The sequence below is a fragment of the Giraffa tippelskirchi genome, chromosome 3, assembly GCF_054371585.1.
Source record: "Giraffa tippelskirchi isolate mGirTip1 chromosome 3, T2T-mGirTip1v1.2.pri, whole genome shotgun sequence".
Lineage (NCBI taxonomy): Eukaryota > Metazoa > Chordata > Mammalia > Artiodactyla > Giraffidae > Giraffa > Giraffa tippelskirchi.
Genome location: NC_137277.1, coordinates 64,178,503 through 64,198,440, shown reverse-complemented (window position 1 = coordinate 64,198,440; position 19,938 = coordinate 64,178,503). Strand labels below are relative to the sequence as shown.

At 44.7% G+C, this 19,938-nt stretch overlaps 1 protein-coding gene across 8 annotated transcripts in view; it reads left to right on the top strand.

Annotated features, from left to right (window-relative positions):
- CYFIP1 (cytoplasmic FMR1 interacting protein 1) overlaps positions 1-19,938 on the top strand; it is a 103,686-nt gene that overhangs the window by 13,922 nt on the left and 69,826 nt on the right. For 5 of the 8 annotated variants that reach the window (XM_081583093.1, XM_081583086.1, XM_081583092.1 and 2 more), the window contains exons 2-6: positions 16,460-16,582; positions 16,658-16,747; positions 17,389-17,466; positions 17,654-17,755; positions 18,585-18,766. In XM_081583093.1, coding sequence (XP_081439219.1) covers positions 16,466-16,582; positions 16,658-16,747; positions 17,389-17,466; positions 17,654-17,755; positions 18,585-18,766 — 569 coding nt within the window. In that variant the 5' untranslated portion in view covers positions 16,460-16,465. The remainder of the gene's footprint in view (positions 1-16,459; positions 16,583-16,657; positions 16,748-17,388; positions 17,467-17,653; positions 17,756-18,584; positions 18,767-19,938) is intronic. The other 3 variants (XM_081583090.1, XM_081583089.1, XM_081583091.1) reach the window with 2 other exon arrangements.

The window sequence follows — 19,938 nt, the reverse complement described above, 5'->3', positions numbered from 1 at the left end:
GAACTTTAAATAAGGTGGCCTCAGGGCCCAGTGGCTACAGGCAGAGCCACTAGCTGCTATATCACCTGCAGGGATGAAGCAGTGATTGCACATTCTAGCTCAGTCTGAAACCTGAAATCTCATATGTATGTATATTAAATTGTTCGTTGAGGGCAATTCCTTCATGTGCAGAGGCATGGGAAATAGTATTATGAACCCTCAATAGTGTTCTGAGCTCTCCTGTAACCCCTGCCCCACACTGCTGTTGTGAAGGAAGTCCCAGAAGCAGCATCTTATCTCAGTCATAAGCATTTCAGTACATGTCTCTGAGAGAGAGTTTTGCTGCTGTTTTTCTGGGCCAGAAGTGGAAATGGTTTTATATTTTTAAGATCTCTTGCTATTTTGTATAAGCTGGTTTCTTCAGATCCTAAAAATCTGTGAAGTGTCAAATTTTAAGTAATTGAAGCTAAACATTTGGAGTGTATATATATTTTAAACAAAGCCCACTACTCTGCAGTTGCACTATTGTGAAACACTTGATTATAGAACGAAAATGATCACTGCTGAGGGCTGAATTGCCTGAGGATGTGTGGCCCTCAGCCCAGATTTCCGTTTGGTCAGAAGCTTTCTTCAAGAGGGCAGGACTCTGGGCAGACAACAGGGATTTCCAAGGCAGATGTTCGGACTGGAAAGATGTGTTTTACTCTGAAGAAATGACTTTACATGTGGACATCACCAGATGGTCAATACCAAAATCAGATTGATTATATTCTTTGCAGCCCAAGATGGAGAAGGTCTATACAATCAGCAAAAACAAGACTTGGAGCTGATTGTGGCTCAGATCTTGAACTCCTTATTGCAAAATTCAGATTTAAATTGAAGAAAGTAGGGAAAACCACTAGACCATTCAGGTATGACCTAAATCAAATCTCTTAAGATTATACAGTAGAGGTGGCAAATAGTTTCAAGGGATTAGATCTGATAGACAGAGTGCCTGAAGAACTGTGCACAGAGGTTCATGACATTGTACTGGAGGCGGTGATTAAAACCATCCCCAAGAAAAAGAAATGCAAAAAGGCCAAATGGTTTCTGAGGAGGCCTTACAAATGGCTGAGAAAAGAAGAGAAGCTAAAGGCAAAGGAGAAAAGGAAAGATATATCCATCTGAATGCAGAGTTCCAAAGAATATCAAGTAGAGAAAAGAAAGCTTTCCTAAGTCAACAATGCAAAGAAATAGAGGAAAACAATAGAATGGGAAAGACTAGAGATCTCTTCAAAAAATTAGAAATACCAAGGGAACATTTCCTGCAAAGATGGGCACAATAAAGGACAGAAATGGTATGGACTTAACAGAAGCAGAAGATAGTAAGAAGAGGTGGCAAGAATACACAGAAGAACTATCCAAAAAAGATCTTAATGTCCCAGATAACCATGATGGTGTGATCACTCACCTGGAGCCAGACATCCTGGAATGTGAAGTCAAGTGGGCCTTAGGAAGCATCACTATAAACAAAGCTAGTGGAGGTGATGGAATTCCAGTTGAGTTATTTCAGATGCTAAAAGATCATGCTGTTTAAGTGCCGCACTCAGTATGGCAGCAATTTTGGAAAACTCAGCAGTGGCCACAGGACTGGAAAAGGTCAGTTTTCGTTCCAATCCCAAAGAAAGGCAATGCCAAAGAATGTTCAAACTACCACACAATTGCATTCATCTCACACGCTAGCAAAGTAATGCTCAAAATTCTCCAAGCCAGGCTTCAACAGTATGTGAACTTCCAGATTTTCAAGCTGGGTTTAGAAAAGGCACAGGAACCAGAGATCAAACTGCCAACATCCGTTGGATCATGGAAAAAAACAAAGTGAATTCCAGAAAAACATCTACTTCTGCTTTACTGACTACACCAAAGCCTTTGACTGTGTAGATCACAACAAACTTGGAAAATTCAAGAGATGGGAATACCAGACCACCTTACCTGGCTCGTGAGAAATCTGTATGCAGGTCAAGAAGCAACACTTTGAAACCAGACATGGAACAACAGACTGGTTCCAAATTGGGAAAGGAGTACGTCAAGGCTGTATATTTTCACCCTGCTTATTTAACTTATATGCAGAGTATATTATGTGAAATGCTGGGCTGGATGAAGCACAAGCTGGAATCAAGATTGCTGGGAGAAATATCAATAACCTCAGATATGCAGATGACACCACCCTTATGGCAGAAAGTGAAGAAGAACTAAAGAGCCTCTTGATGAAAATGAAAGAGGATAGTGAAAAAGCTGGCTTAAAACAACATTCAGAAAACTCAGATCATGGCATCTGGTCCCATCACTTCCTGGCAAATAGATAGGGAAACAATGGAAACAGTGAGAGGCTTAATTTTCTTGGGTCTAAAATCATTGCAGATGTTGGCTGCAGTCATGAAATTAAAAGATGCCTGCTCCTTGGAAGAAAAGCTATGACCAACCTAGACAGCATATTAAGAAGCAGAGACATTACTTTGCCAACAAAGGTCCATCTAGTCAAAGCTATGGTTTTTCCAGTAGTCATGTACGGATGTGTGAGTTGGACTATAAAGAAAGCTGAGCACCGAAGAATTGATGCTTTTAAACTGTGGTGTTGGAGAAGACTCTTGAGAGCCCCTTGGACTGCAAGGAGATCAAACCAGTCAACCCCAAAGGAAATTAGTCCTGAATTTTCATTGGAAGGACTGATGTTGAAGCTCCAATACTTTGGCCACCTGATTCTGGGAAAGATTGAAGGCAGAAGGAGAAGGAGACAATAGAGGATGAGATGGTTGGATGGCATCACCAACTCGATGGACATGAGTTTGAGGAAGCTCTGGGAGTTGGTGATGGACAGGGAAGCCTGGCATGCTGCAGTCCAGTGGGTTCCAAAGAGTTGGACATGACTGAGCAACTGAACTGAACTGTGTGCAAATGTATAACCCGCTTTAAGTCACAGCATTGCGGAGTCACTCTGCAGGTGTTTTCAACATTTTTCATTCTCTTTCCCTTATGTTCACAAGTTTTTGGAGGGATATTCCATTTTTTACTGTTTTGAAATAAATTCACACTTAAAAAAATTGCAAAAATAAAAATACCTCAATATCTGTTTGTGTTGCCTGAGGGTAAGGATATTCTTTTGCAAACCCACAGAACGATCACCAACTCTGGCCCTTTATAGAAAAAGTTTACTGATCCTCTCCTAGAGAACCCATTGCACATATTAGTGTGCAGGAATTTTCCTCACACTTTACCATAACAAAGACCCTGTTTAGGAAACCTCAGGAGATGGCACACAGATTGATTCATTCTTCAATGGAATAGTATATATCTGTCAAAACAGTGCTTCAGAGCAGTATGTGTGTGTGTGGATCCTTTTAGTAATAATGAAGAAAATAAATCAGACAGTTAAGAACAGCATGATACTCTTGTGTAAAGACTGAATTTTAAAAGTACTTTTCTGAGAATATATATAGGTGAAGTGCAGCTTATATACACAAAAACGCAGAGAATTTATGCCCACGTGGGATTTGCTGTATGTAAAAGTCAGGACCCTAGCTTTTGTTGTGGATGGTGGTTCACCTGTCTTTATGCCATCATTTTAACATAACAAGGTGCGAGTGGGCCAGAGTCTAGGAACTGTTTCTCTGAATCTCAGTATTACTTTCAAGTTAAATCTTTGAGATTACTGGCTGTCTCAGAAATGTTTCTCAGATGGGCAATTGTTTGACTTCTGACAGAGGTCAGCAGTTTGCTCAAGTAGGGACTGTGAGTTAGAAACTGCTTTGTTCCCTAATCGCATCATGGGGCTGGTAGAGTTCACTCTACTTGATAAATTTATAAGTGAAAGATTCCAAAGGGAAAAGGCTGAAAAGTTGATAACGGTAAAAATATTTTAAACTGGGTTTTCAAAGAAAAAAGTAAGTGACTTAAGAAGGCAAGTAGTCTGACTGGGAAACATTTTTGTAGCAACTTTCACAGTTTTAATGTCTCTAGTATCAGAGGTAGAGGTATAGTGAGTACCTGCCATTGATGAGGAAAATACTGAGGTTTCAAAGGACAAAAATAACAAGAAAAGAAACCAAACTGGCAAGTCACAGAAGAAAAAAAAATGGGTTACTCTATAAAAATTTGTTCAAATTCCTTAATAGGAATGAAAGTAATACAAATTAAAACATTTATTTTATGTTTTTAATATTCCAGTTTTTACTATTTATTTTTATTTTTAAGTTTTTATTGGGAATATAGTTGAGTTACAATGTTGTGTCAGTTTCAGGCATACAGCAAAGTGAATCAGTTTTGCAGGTACATATATCTACATTTTCTTACATTCTTTTCCCCTGTAGGCTGTTAGAGTGTGCTACATGGCAGCAGGTTCTTATTTATTATCTATTTTATATATAAGCACATTTAGATGTGGTTCCGCTTATTAAATTGTAAAAATGGAAAGTGATCCTTAGATGCTGTCCATGCTGGTATCTTTGGGGCCCTGTGGGGGTCCTCACCCGAATCCACCTGTAGCTTTTTAAAAATTGAGAAATAATTGACATGCAACTTTTTATTAGTTACAGGTATACAGTATAGTGATTTGATATATGTACCTATTGTGAAATGATCACCACAGTACGTCTAGTTAACATCTATTACCTTCACAGTCACAAAAAAATTTTTTTCTTGTGATGAGAACTTTTAAGAATCTATTTTCTTAGCAACCTTCAAATACACAATACAGTATTATTAACTACAGTCATCATGCTATACATTACATCTGCATGACTTGCTTATTTATTTTTATAGCTAGAGGTCTGTAGCTTTTGACCCCCTTACCCAATTCTCTCACTTCACACCTCTGGCCCCCACCAATTTATTATCTATCTATGAGTTTTGTTTTCTTTTTAAGATTCCACATGCAAGTAAGATCATAGGATATTTGTCTTTCTCTAACTTGTTTCACTTAGCATCACATATATCTTGGCTACTGTAAACAACACTATAGTTAACATGGGGTACAGATATCTTTTTTGTTGTTGTTGTCTGTGCTGGGTCTCAGTTGCGGCATATGGGATCTAGTTCTCTGCCCAGGGATCGAACTCCGGCCTGTTGCATTGGGAGCGCAGAGTCTTAGTCACTGGACCACCAGGGAAGTACCGATATTAGTAATTTTGTTTCCTTTGGATAAATGGCCAAAAGTAGGATTGATGGATCATCTCCTGCAGCTTTGAAGACAGAAATTCATGGGATTTAAGAATCCCCTCCATGGCTAATTCATGGAGAAGGCAATGGCACACCACTCCAGTACTCTTGCCTGGAAAATCCCATGGTCGGAGGAGCCTGGTAGGCTACAGTCCATGGGGTCACTAAGAGTCGGACACGACTGAGCAACTTCACTTTCACTTTTCCCTTTCATGCACTGGAGAAGGAAATGGCAGCCCACTCCAGTATTCTCGCCTGGAGAATCCCAGGGACGGCGGAGCCTGGTGGGCTTCTGTCTATGGGGTCGCACAGAGTCGGACACGACTGAAGTGACTTAGCAGCAGCAGCAGCATGGCTAATTCATGTTGATATATGGCAGAAACCAACACAATATTGTAAAGCAATTATCGTTCAATTAAAAAAAAAAAAAGAATCCCCTCTTGGGGTGTGCTGGCAAGAAAGTCATCTGAAAACACAGACACCCCTTGGTGTCCACCAAAGGTTGATTCAGAAACTTCTGTGGATACTGAAATCCACAGATGCTTAAGTCATTTATATAAAATAGAAGTTGTACCATGAATACAGTCAGTCCTCTGTACGCCCGGGTTTTGCATCTGCGGATATGGAGGACTGATTATACTGGACTTTTCTGCCCAGATGTTGTCATCTTAGACTTCTATCTAGAAGGTAAAAATCTGTTATTAATAAAATGGCTCACATGAAGGGAAGGCTCAGAAGGACTACTGGGTCAGAGTTCTTGGGGAGCATTTATGAGGTTGTGTAAGAAAGGTTGAGCCAGGTTGAGCCACCTTCCAGTATGGAGGGGTGGCTGGAGCCTGGACAGGAAGCATCTAGGTCCACATTTGTGGGGCCAGGCCTTCCCTGTGGTGAGTGGGGATGTCTCTGCCCCTGACAGGCGGGCCCTCAGGGTGGTTGTCAGGCTTGTATGCAGGCTTGCTCTCCTTTCTGGGGCAGGCAGCTGTCATGGTGAATGGGGAGCCCTCAGCCTGGTTGGAAGTTTGGTGGCACCTCTCTGTGGTGTGACCACCCCCCCAGGGCCAGAGACTGCCAAGCTTGACTCCATCCTAGAAAGAACATGCTGAGTTGCTACTGGCATCTTCTCTAGTGTCTTAAACATGCACTGGAGTCTGTGTAAAAGATGAAGGCCACCCCAGTCAAAGAAATGGTCAGGCATTGGTGGACCAGAGGGTCCCAAACCATGGAGGAAATCAACCTCCCACTGTCCCAACCTCATCCCACTGCAGTGAGCTTGCCTCACGGGGCTCACCTGTGTGCTTGGTGTACTGGCACTGAGAACATTTCCATTTTTCCCCTAAGGACCCACTGGAGGTGGCAGGAGTGGTAGAGCTCAGCACAGGGTATCAGTCTGGGCCAGGTGTGGGCGTTGCACGCTGTGAGGACCCTCTTTATCTCAGCAATTGAGACTTGATTCTGTGGAATTGTACACCCAGCCCCACCTTTTGTTGATTGATTTATATTTGCCTCAGATTAGTTTTTCATAAAATCTCAGGTGGCATCCCAGTTCATAAATGGATAAATGCAGTGCTACTCTCCCTTGCCATCATGGGGCACCCCAGAATTCCAGGACATGGTTTGAAACCCACAGCATGTAAGCAGGAGAGCCACAGGGTCAGAATACTACTTGCATAGTTAAAAGGAATTAAAAAGGAGTGTGGCATATGAGTGCTCTAGGTCGGGAAGAGGCCAGTCAGGCTGAGTAGAGCAGTGACAGGAAACTGGGGAGAAGGCATTCAGGAGGCAGAGAGACCGCTCTGTCTTGAGAAAGCCCTGTCCCAGGTCTGAAGACTGAGTATGAAGGGCAGGAGAGCAGTGTCAGGACCTAAGGACTGACAGACTCAAGACTCCTCTGGGGGCTCTGTCTTAGACTTCACCTTATTGTGATTTTCAAGGAAACTAGGTTTTTGTTTCTCTGTTGATGCAGTGATTCTTTTGAGGTAATTGCAGAAGGGACCAGTGCTGCTTTTGAGAATGGAAGTTAATATTTTGTGCAGTTGAATTTATTCAATAGTAAATAAATTTACTATACTCTTTTTCTTGGGCAGAAGATGATGTTTGTGTTTTAATTATGAAGTTCTTTGCCTAGGGATTATAGCAGCCCCATTCTTTTTCCCCATCCCACTTAATCTGGGGAAAGAAGCTAGAACTGGAAAAACACATTGTTTTAAAATGCAAGATAGAAAGGCACAGTTGAATACAGTATACTTCTCTTCCTCAGATGATCTATTTTACATGTGAACAGACTGCACAAAAATTTGGATGTAATTTTCTGGGAAGTGCCATTATTTGTATATAGAAGAGGAAGAAAATCAATTAGAAACATTTTGTAGTTTGCTGTGGTTTGGTTATTCTGTGCCATTTGACAAGTGAAACACTGTCCAGTTGTAAAATTTCAGAAGTACAGGTTTGGAGCTGCTGGGGAGACCCTCTTTCCAGCCAAACCACCCTCTTGCCTCAGGTTACATGGGCTTGAAGGATCACACGGGCAAACAGGCAGTGGTGCCCCAAGGCAGGATGTTTAGATGGGCATGAACCATCAGTTCTGCATTTTCCCTTCTGTTTTTTCACCACGTTTTGCAACCTTGGCATCAAGCTGCCTTGGCAGTTCTATTTTAAAGCCTATGCAAAGCACCCGTTCACTGGCTTTCAGCTGGGATGCAGCCTCCCTTATCTTTGTGTCTGACCCTGGGCCCCGTCTGTACTGGACGCCATCACTCTCTGTGTGTGGGGCTGACACAGCCTCCTGCCTGCCCTGCCCTGTCTGGCTGGACCAACCCAGACCCCGGTCCTCGGCTCCTTGCCCATGGGTGGGCATTCCCCCACCACAGTGCTTTCTTGTGCCTCACCTTTAACGTCCATCTCCTAAGGCATCTGTATCAATCTTGCTCCTTTGTTTCATCTTGTCTCTGCAGCCAGTGTTCTGATGAGGGAGCCTGTGTTCTCTCAGTCATAGAGGCTTACTAAAAACGCATACACACTTTTTTTCTCTTTTTCTTTTATTATTTTGGTGCCACCCTTGCTACCAGGTTGAAAATTACTCTCTCCCCTTTAATTTCAATTAGTGCTTTGCAGCCTAGCCCAAGTGTTCTTTTTAAAAAGTGTTGAGTTATATAAGGAAGGATTTGTTGTCTGTCTGTTACTGCCAGCAAACAGACGAGGCATCCCTTTCTCGCTGCCCACCTACTCTCATGCTGTCCAGAGACAGGGAAATAGTCAAATCATGCTTACTAAACAACACAAGTTTTGTTATCCACTGTTCTTGGTTTTGAAGCATGTGGTGACTGCTGTGAGTCACAGAAATCCTTTTAGCGTCTCCCTGTCCCCATCCCCAACATTGCCCCCTCGACCCCACCTGGAGGTTTGGGCTCTTGCTGCCCCTCTCCTGCCCTCAGACCTGGCTGGCTTCTCTACCACTAATATCACGCTTGTGAAAATCACTGTGTTGACCTCTGTCTGCCTGTACCCCCTGCCCAAGTGCACATAGCACCTGGTGCTGAGGTCACATTGACTCTGTCCCTCATCTGTGGCTGTGGGCTCTGTGCCTTTCTCTGCTCAGCTGTCAGAGCGTGATGACCCCACCTTAAGGGTGACTGTGAGGATGACTTGTTGAGAAGATGTAGGGTTATCTAGGCTGAGGGGTGGACAGTATCATGTGAGGGTCAGCAGCCATGGGGTTTCTAGCCTGGCACTAGGAACCTGGGCCTCCTACCTACTTGAGGTTGCTTGCCCCTATTTGGGGTCTCCTGGTCCCACTTGGGGTCATCTGATGCCTACGTGTGGTGGCTACCTGAGGTTCCTAGGGCACCTTCATTGGCCCTAGTTCTGGTCATGCATAGATTCCAAGTCCAGGTGAGGACTAGAGGAAGGGTCACTAGCTGGCTCTGCTGTCAGCCACGCCAGAAGTATTGTCTCGGTGCTGGTCATGGGAGAGTGGGGTTGGTGCAGCTCCACGCAGTGGTCCCTGTCATGGCAGGAGAGAGAACGTTGTCTTATGGAGGCAAGATTTTAAACCCTGCCCTGCACAGAGCTGAGCCTGAGTCTAGGTGCAAGAATGTGTGTCTGCCAAGGCAGAAGAGGCCCCTCACCTAAGGGCAGGGGGCAGGGAGTGTAGCAGAAGGAAGCAGTTGGGTCTCACTGGCTCCAAGTGTTGTAAGGTGTCACATCATAGCATCCTGTACCTCGGCCTTGCTGGTAATCTTGCCCACTCTCCTCCTCTCGAGCTCATGGGTGTAGGTACACTGTGCGAGGGCTAGGGCCCAGCTGCGGGAGCCCAGGACACTGCCAGATGACTGAACAAGCCGGGTGAGTGGTGGTGTACAGTGTGCATGAGGTTCTACCAGCTTGGAGTTCTGGCTCTGCGCTCACCCACCCTACCCATGGGGAAGATACTGAGGAGCTGTCCAGAGCTGGGTGTCCCCTGAGCCCCAGAGCTCCCTGAGTCAGGGACACTCAAACAGCAGCAAAGTGAAATCAGGATGTCTATTCTTTCTCCACATGCAGGATCTTATTTTTCTGACCAGGGAGTCAGCCTGTGCCCCCTGCAGTAGAAGGCACAGAGTCTTAACCCCTGGACTGTTAGCAAAGTCCCAGTTGAAATCTTTGTCTTAAAAACTTAGGCTTTCAAAATAAATTAGTTAATAGCTTGTTAAAAGAAAGTTCCCCTGACATATTTAAATTCATTTTTATAACTTGGCAAACTATAGGAATCAGAAACAGGGTTGAAAACTGCTGTTGAAAGAAATCAATCAAGGAAGAAAAATACCTGGCTTATATGTTGTTGGAGGACAGAAACTCTGGACAATGTCTATTTGCTTTGTTGTTTCACCCCCATGGGAAGGAAGGATGTGATGGGTGGGGGGCAAGCTGAGGTGTGGGAGGGGCGGGTCACAGACGAGAAGTGCTGATGCTAGACTTTGAGACTGAGGCCCTGGTGGGTCGGTTAGTCTTTGTTTTGCTCCTAGCAGTCTGCTTTTTGTGCATCAAGTATGTATGTATCAGAAAAATGCCAGCATGAGGGTGGATTTAGTGGCCAGTCAGCACGAGGGGGTAGGTACCCTGTCTGGGCAATTCTGCTCTACTCAATCTTAGTTGTGTTAGTCTGCTCAGGCTGTATGTGTGCTAAGTTGCTTCAGTCGTGTCCAACTCTTTGCGACCCTATGGACGATAGCCCGCCAGGCTCTTCTGTCCATGGGATTCTCCAGGCAAGAGTACTGGAGTGGGATCTTCCTGTCCTAGGGGTCAAACCCCCATCTCTACGTCTCCCATGTTGGCAAGTGAGTTTTGTTTTTTGTTTTTTTTTTACCACTAGCGCCACCTGAGAAGCCCAACTGGAACAAAACCCATACCCCAGGCAGCTTTCACTTCAGTTCAGTCGCTCAGTCATTTCTGACTCTTTGCGACACCATGGACTGCAGCACGCCAGGCCTCCCTGTCCATCACCAATTCCTGGAGTTTACTCGAATTCATGTCCATTGAGTCTGTGATGCCATTCAACCATCTCATCCTCTGTCATCCCCTTCTCCTTCCGCCTTCAGTTTTTCCCAGCATCAGGGTCTTTTCAGATGAGTCAGTTCTTCACAGCAGGTGGCCAAAGTATTGGAGTTTTAGCTTCACCATCAGTCCTTCCAATGAATATTCAGGACTGATTTCCTTTAGGATGGGCTGATTGGATCTCCTCGCAGTCCAAGGGACTCTCAAGAGTCTTCTCCAATACCACAGTTCAAAGGCATCAATTCTTCGGCACTCAGCTTTCTTTATAGTCCAACTCTCACATCCATACATGACTACTGGAAAAACCATAGCCTTGACTACATGGACCTTTGTTGGCAAGGAGCTTAAGCAATAGAAAAGTATTCTCTCCTAGCTCTGGAGGCCAGAAGTCTGAGATCAAGGTATCAGCAGGGCTGCTTCCCTCCGAGGTGCCTCTCCTTGACTTGCAGACGGCCGCCTTCTCACCGTGTCCTCACATGGCCTTCCTTCTGTGCCTTTGGGCACATGCCATCCTGCTGTGACCAGGCCCTAAGCCGTGGAGGGTATTGAGCTCATTTGAGCTGAGCCAAGGGAGACAGAAATGTAATCGAATTGTTAAACTGTGAAGTCCTGCGTGGCAGCAGGGGAGGTTTTGAGTGTGTTCCAGGTGTGTTATTTTTGTTACACTTGGGCTTTGGCACTGTGGAAGCCCACTGCAAAAGCGTTTCAGTCCTTCAGGTGTAGTTGAGGTTCTGTCCCAGGACCGTGTGGTGGGTTACCAGGCACACAAGGCCCCTGTGTTGTGCTGAGAGGAAACCCCAGTGGGCCGAAGAGGGTGAGGCTGGCAAGATTCTGGATTTGGGGTGGCTGGAGCAGGGACAGGGAGGGTGGATTTTATTCCTGGGGCAGTGGGCCAGCCCTGACAAGGGTGTGGCCACTAGAAATGGAGAAAAGTAAATGGATTTAAAGGGAATCTTGAGGTGAAATTGTGAGGTGTCAAAGAAAGCGGTGAGATGGAGACTGGGGACTTGAATTCAGAACTGACAGTTCCAGGTTTCCTTAACAGATGAGGCAGACATCTGCTTCTTCTTTGTGGAAGAAGCACAGGCTGGAGAGTCATGGAGGTGCCCATGGCCCTGGAATTGGATGTTTGTAGGGTGTATTCATGATCGAAAAGCACAGAGAGGAAAATGCAACAATTAGGAAAGAGCTTCTGTGTGTGATAACAAGAGCCTTGACTGGTTGTTCACACAAAGATTAAAGGATGCTGTGAAAGAATATTCAACAACTTCAGTGTTTTTATGGAAGTTGGAAGGGAAAAGCAGCTTACAGAATAACTTATATCACTTGTTTCTGTGAGGGATCAGAGGATTATGAATAATTTCCTTTACGTTTTCTTTATTTTCTGATTTATATGCAATAAATATTGATAATTTTATCCGAATTTTTAATTGTAGTATAATATGCAGAGCATAAAATTTACCATTTTAAATATTCCCACTGTTGTGTAACCGTCACCACCATCCATCTCCAGAACTTTTCCCATCTTCCCAAACTGGAACTCTGTGCCCATTAGACAGTAATTCCCCAGTCTTCTCTTCTCCAACCCCTTGGTAACCACCATTTTACTTTTTCTCTATGAGTTTGACTCTGCTCCTATGAGTGGAATCATGCAGTATCCTTCCACTTGTGACTGGCTTATTTCAGTTAGCATGACTTCCGGCTTCATTTGTGTTGTTCCATGTGTCAGGATTTCCTTCCTTATTAAGGCCAAATAATATTCCATTGCATATATAAACCACAGCAAACAAAAATGTCCTTAAACACTGATTTAAAATAAGTTGGACATTTGACATTTTTCCTAGGATGTGACCAAAGTGTGTCACAGAGCCTTTCTGCAGTTCTCTTGCACCACCTCTTCTGTGTGGGTGATCCTGGCCTATCCTGGGCAGAGGGTGGGGAGGAAGGGGCTCCCATGGGCACTGAGTGGAAAGCTAGGGCAACTGGTCATGTGGGCTGCATGGTTGTTCCTGGGTGGTTGGCTTGACCTGTTTTACTCCTTGGCCAGTGGAGGTGAGAGGCAGAGAGGTAAGGCCAAGCAGCCCTGTGGGACCACAAGAACCTTGTTGGGCAGCCTGGCTCCTTGGGGGCCATCAGCTTTGAGGTGCCCTGTATGGGCACCACTGGGGCCTCTGCACTGGCTCTGCAGGGCAGTGACCAGGAGGAGGACTTGGCTCCGTGCACCCCTGTCCTGGATGTACTCCTTTCTTGAGTGTGTGGAATAGGAAGTTGTGATGACAGAAGGAAGTTGGTAATGAAAGGGAGATTTTTTCATTGCTGTGAAAAATATCTGCTATATTTAACATTAATGTGTATGGTGAGAACCATGCAGAATAGATCTTGTGCTGTTGTTGGGGGTGGGGGAGGAGTTCTGTGAAACGCCGGCAGCCCTTGGCGCTCCCTTAGCGTCTGTGCTCCCTGTCCTGCTGATCTCTTGTTGCTGGCTGAGAGCTGTTGCTGTCTCCAGGGTGGAGTTACTTCTCCTTTCGGGGCTGTCAGCGTTTGCCTGGTTTGACCCTCTCTTGTTAGTGCACTCACACTGAGCGTGGTTGTTTCCTTTCTGAATGATCTTCTGTTGTGCAGCCCCCCTCTTTATCCCTGGTCATTTCCTGCTCTGAAGTCAGCTTTCTCTGACACTTGAGTAGTCCAGCTTCCTTTTGACTAGTCTTGCATGGTTTCTCTTTTCCCCATTTACTATCAGCTACCTATGTCATTATGTTTGAAATGAGTTTCTTATAGCTGGCATATGCTTCGGTCAGGAGTTCTAAATTCATTCTGACAACCTCTGTCTTTAATTGGTGTGTTTCAACTTACTTTGATAAATCTAATTATTGATATGTTTGGGTTTAGGTCTGTGTATTATTATTTAACTCCTCGTAGATCCCTCCCTCTCCGTCTCTCTCTTTTTGGCTTATAAACAATGGAAATTTATTTCTCACAAATCATTGTTCTCTAGGTCATGAACTGCTTTTCTCAGGCTATTTTTAAGATATTTTTTCATTGTTTTTATTTTTCAGCAGTGTGACTGTGATATGTCTGGGTAGGGACTTCTTTAGGTTTGTCTTGTTTGGGATCTGCTCAGCTTCTTGAATGTGTAGACACATTTGCAAAGTTTTCAGTCGTGTTTTCAACTGTTTATCCAGCTGAGACACTTTGTTCTTGTATTTTTATGAGACAGTGTTTGATATTTTTCTCTTGTTCCAGAGGTCCTCAAGGTTCTTCATTTTTTTCAATCTTTTTTTCCCCTCTGTCATTCAAATTAGCTTATTTCTGTTGCTCTGTCTTCAAATTCACTGAATCTTTCCTCTGCTTTTAAGCTCATGTGGGGAGTTCATTAAATTTCAGTATTGTATTTTTTAAATTTATTTTTAATTGGAGGGTAATTGCTTTGCAGTGTTGTATTGGTTTCTGGAAAACAACATCATGAATCAGCCATATGTGTACATATATGCCTTCCTACTTGAGCTACCACCCCTTCCCCCCATCCCACCACTCTAAGTCATCACAGAGCACCCAGCTGAGCTGCTTGTGCTATATAGCTGCTTCCCACTATCTCTTTTACACATGGTAGTGTATATATGGCAGTGCTATTCTCTCAATTTGTTCCACCCTGTCCTTCCCCCTCTTTGTCCACAAGTCTGTTCTCTACGTCTGTGTCTCTATTCTTGCCTTCCAAATAGGTTCATGAGTACCGTTTTTCTAGATTCCATATATATGTGTTAATATATGATAATTTGTTTTTCTGACTTACTTCATTCTGTATAATAGGTTCTAGGCTCATCTACCTTAGTTCAACTGATTCACATTTGTTCCTTTTTATGGCTGAGTAATATTCCATTGTGTATATGTACCATGGCTTCTTTATCCATTCATCTATTGATGGATATATAGGTTGCTTACATGTCCTGGCTATTGTAAATAGTGTTACTATGAACATTGGGGTACAAGTGTTTTTTTAAATTATGATTTTCTCAAGGTATATGCCCAGTAGTGGGATTGCTTGGTCATATAGTAGTTTTATTCCTAGTTTTTTAGGGATTCTCCATACTCTTTTTCATAGTAGCTGTATCAATTTACATTCCCACCAACAGTGCAAGAGAGTTCCCCTTTCTCCACATCCTCTCCAGCATTTGTTGTTTGTAGAATTTTTTGATGACATATTTTTTAGTTCTAAATTTCCATTCGGTTATTTATTTACTTATTTGTGACTTTCAGTTTTTGTGTTCAGGAGTGCCATGTTTGTTTAGAGCATTTTTATAGTAGGTACTTCAAGTCTGGTAGATAATTGTAGCATCTGTATTATTTTGGCATTGGTATCTGTTGCTCATCTTTTCCTGTAGGAGCTAAGACATTATTGGTTCTTTACTGAGTAGTTCAGATTGCAGCTAGACATTTTGGATATTATAGTTTGAGATTCTGGGTCTTGTTAAAATCCTAGGAAATGTTGTTGTTTTTATTTTAGCTGGCAAACAACCTGCTTTGATTTAGGTGACAGTTCTGACCTGTCCTCTCTGGACTCTGGTGTAGTGTCACTTCTGTCTTCGGAGCTCAGCAGTGCCTTTTGGATCTGTCCTGTGTGTGCCTCCTATGGCCGTCTGGGACCTGGCTGTGGTCTCAGGGTTTGGGATGTGAGGATCAGATCCATGCATGTGCAGCTTGAGGGTGAGCCTGATGACATTTCTGACCAACTTTGTGGGCTTCCTTCCAAGCTGCTTCCTCTCCACATTGTCCCTGGGGCTTTCCAGTGCCCTGGGGTTCCCTTTTTGGTCCTCTGACCCGCATGCTGAGGCTTTGGAAACCTGCCTCGTGAAATACTTCTGCTCCCATGCCTGTCTGGTGCCCAGTGCTAAGTGGAGCAGCTGGGTACCTGTTCCTTTTCTTTCAGTGTTCTTGCCCAGCCCGCCTGCTGTTATTTCCAATCTCAGAATGAACATAGCTGTCCACGTAGCTGCCCTATGTATCCTGCTGGGGTCAGGGCTGCTTCACATGTCCATCTGGAGTTAGAGTTGCTCCCTGAGTCCCATCCAGGATCACAGCAACATTCAGCGGGAGGCAAGCTGGAGTGTGTTGACTCCTTCCTTCTGGAGCCAGCATAGATGTATCAGATGAAGTCCGTCTCCTTTTCTGTGCTTCTGTATGGCAGTCACAGAGTCCATGCTCTCAGTCCTCTGCCAGTAGCCCTCTCCCTATTTCCTTTCCTTAGCCATAGGCCCTCACCTGATTGGGCTCTGCAGGCTGTCTTGTATTCTTGGAGTCAGGGCACTGGCTTTGTGCATCTTCATCCCGAGCGTGTGGCCCTGCTCGAAGGACCCGCCTGGGAAGCGTCATTGGTTGCAAGCACTGTTGCCCATCCGAGGCTGTGCTGGCCTCCTGAGGACAGGCGTAGTACTGGAGGAACTGTTCCTGCCCCCAGCTCAGTGAAGAGGTTGTCAGACCCTCTCGGAGAGCCCTCCAGGATGATGGCCCTGAGGTGAGAGGGTGGCAGGAAGCACATGTGTTGGCCCTTGTGCCCTATACTACGACCAGCAGCAGCTGTGTTGTGACTCCCCTGCTGATGAGGCCCGAGAGAGATGCCAGGCCCCAGGGACAGTTTAAGATGCCTCTGCCATCCCCAGCTCCCTAAGGAGAAGACACAGGGGAGCAGGACCCTTAGTACCCCACCCTGGAGGGATTGTCGTGCCCTTCCTCACAGTACAGGGGGCTTTGTGTTTGGTCCTAGGCCAGGATGGCAGCCCAAGTGACGCTGGAGGATGCACTTTCCAACGTGGACCTCTTGGAAGAGCTGCCTCTGCCTGACCAGCAGCCCTGCATTGAGCCCCCACCATCCTCACTGCTGTACCAGGTGGGTGCTGGACAGCTGCAGGACACGTGACCTGTGATGCTGACCTCCATGTGATGGTTTTCTTTTTCCTTCCAGCCAAATTTCAACACTAATTTTGAAGACAGAAATGCATTTGTTACCGGCATTGCAAGATACATTGAACAAGCAACTGTCCATTCTAGCATGGTAACTACATGGTTTCCTCAGTGGGAGGGCAGGGGGTTGACACATCTGAATGGCAAATGTCTTTTTTTTTTTTGTAGTATTCTATTACTAAGAAGAGTATATGCTCTTTCTGAAAATCTGGCTTCTGTGGCCCAGAGAAAACCTTTGTCAGCATCAGCAAGCCCACTCTCCTTTGTTTATACTTGTGCTCAAGCATACCAGGCACACACCAGGCACATACCCATATGGGATTGAGATTGCAGAAATGAATTGCATTGTTGTTATAATTATGTGTATTAATAATTTAATAAGCATTTTGGTATGTCATTAAGTTACACCAGATGAAGTAATTTTTAATAGCTGTCTAGTCCATTTTGTAAATGTTCAGAATTTAACTATCTTTGCATGTGTACTTAGTTTGCCTTGGTTTCTTATAATAAGAAATTCTATGATGAATATCTTCCTAAATACATAATTATTCTCCCTGGCTAGATTTGTACAAGGGAAGTTATTAGATCAAACCTGTGAGCATTTTAACGCATCTTAAAAATATTTTCAGACTGTAGTCAGCCTCCTGGCCTCTCCCTCTGGTTTATGGCTGTATATGGTAGCAGTTTGTGATTGTTCTGCTTGCCTTTGATTTGCCTGGTGTACCCTTGCAGAATGAGATGCTGGAGGAAGGCCAAGAATACGCTGTCATGCTGTACACCTGGAGAAGCTGCTCTCGGGCCATCCCACAGGTGCCCGTCCCAGCCAGACCCTGCCGCATCCCCACCGGCCACGCCCCGCTCCAAATAGACCAGGCCTCATCTCTTCCAGTCTTTCCCGCCCAATCAAACCACACCCCACCTCTGATCTGCCCTCCTCCAGCAACTCCTCACATTCTCTGGGTTGAAGCCTCTCTATGTCATGCTTGTTTACTTCCAGGTGAAATGTAACGAACAGCCTAACAGAGTTGAAATTTATGAGAAAACTGTGGAGGTCCTTGAGCCCGAGGTCACAAAACTGATGAATTTTATGTACTTCCAGGTAAAATGGTGAAATAATCCCAGGGGTTTAGTGCAGAGGAGTGAGACGCTGGCACCATGTACTAACTAAACAAACTGCATGTAAATTCAGATGATCACAACAGCTTTGAGACCAAAGGGAACTAAACCTTTGACAGGCTAAAGCTTGACTGGCTGCTTTTATGTTTCACTTCTCTTCTTCCCTTGAGAGTAAATTTGTATTTCCTGCATGAAGACTGCTTTCTATCAGTATGCTTGTACTTTCAATTCATCTGGTTTTCACATGTTTTCATCCCATTGTCTGCTCTGGTGGGCTTCAGAAGGTGTCTTGACTCCTTCTGGCCCTTGGGTTAGGCAGGGTGGCCACAGGAGGGGACTTCCTGGATTTTTAAAGACATACTTGAGAAATGTGTGTGAGTTTTTTTATTATAGATTCCTTTAGCAAACAGAGAAGATAGAACTCCTTAGGTGATGAGTTTTTGTTTTATCTTAAAAAATTGTCAAGTGGAAATCCTCCCACTCCATTTTTCAACTCTGAAAGCTAAAGCAATCTGCTTTACAGATGTTCTTTTGCAGCATTTTGCTCAGTAACTTTGCTGGAATAGTCAACAAAATTCTTCTACTTTGGGGACATAATTGGTAAAGTGCAAAATCGATGATGATTGTTACAGAGCAAAGACATGTGGAAATCACTTTCTAGAAAATGTCTCTTTACCTGAGCTGTAAATACGTACCTGTTGGTTGGGCATTTCATCAGCGAGTAATGTGAGTCTGGACCCTATGCCTGGAGCTGGGTCTGGGGTTGGCCTGTCCCTAAAAGCAGTGTATTTGTCCCTGCTTCCTCTGCACAGAGAAATGCCATTGAGCGTTTTTGTGGGGAGGTGAGGCGCCTGTGCCATGCGGAGAGAAGGAAGGACTTTGTGTCTGAAGCCTACCTAATCACCCTGGGCAAGTTCATCAACATGTTTGCTGTACTGGACGAGCTGAAGAACATGAAGTGCAGTGTGAAAAATGACCACTCAGCCTACAAGAGGTGAGTGCGCCTGGGCCTTACACCTGGGCTCCCGAGTGCCTTTGCGTGGTGGGTGCGGCACCCACAGGGGCCATTCTTGGGCCTGAGACAGATCACGAGCCCTGCGAAGCATTCTTGTAGTCCTGTGTGTGGAGTGGGCTCTGGGCTCCCATCACCCTAGAGGACAATGTGCACTGGAGCAGTGCTGCTGTCAGCTTGCGGGCACGTCTGGTCTAGGGGGCAGGAGGCTCCACGCCTGCTGGGGTTGCTTCTCCTTGTTGCTGGCTGGGTGGTGGGAATCCCTGGCAGGCATGCACTGTCGCCACAGTGGGTGCAGCTGGCTCCTGGATCCATACGGTCCCCCAGATCAGCTGTCCTCCAGGGTGGAAGGACAATGTAGACAACTTCTAGAAAACAGAATTAGAAAAAGTTGGACACATCACAGCAGTGTGTCTGTAAGACTGAGTATGTTGGTGGCAGGTAGAGCAGAGCAGCTGTCCTGTAACCAACTCTCTAGAGAAAGTCTGTGCCCTAGACTGTTAAAACAAGTTGGCTGGAATGAGATGCTGACTTCTGTTTCCTTTGTTAGATGATGAATCTTAGCTATACAATTGAAATAGAAGAAATTTATTTTGTATCTGAATAGGCGCTGGTTTCATTTGTAGAGAAAGAAAAGTAATTTTTCCTGTGCCCTTCTAGGTTCTTGCCTGAGAACCGCCTTTAAGAAAGCAGAAATTATTAAGAGCAAAACAAATTTAATTTAATAAGTGTGGCAGGGTCCCAAGACATGAGACCCAAAGAAGTAACCTTTTAAACAAAGAAAAAGTAACCTATGAAGAATTGACAAGACAGAGAAGTTTGAGTTGTCATGGTCAGTGAGTGAGGAGGTAGGGAAGTTGTTCAGACAGCCTCTGGTGATGAGGATGCCTCCTGACCTCCTGGTACAGGGAGGTTACCTTTCATGTGGGAGGTTTGTTTCCTGCTTTCAGGAGGACAGAGGAGGTCAGAATGTACTTGTTGCAGCTGTTTAAGTAACTAATTCAGAATAAATCAGTATGCCACAGTGGCATATTTGGGGGCAGCCTACCCTGAACCCTAACACACATCTAAAATCATGCAACCATTGCTGTGTCTTTAAAATGAAGTCAACTTGAGATGCAGCACGAAACAGATCTGAGTTTGGGTCAACAGTG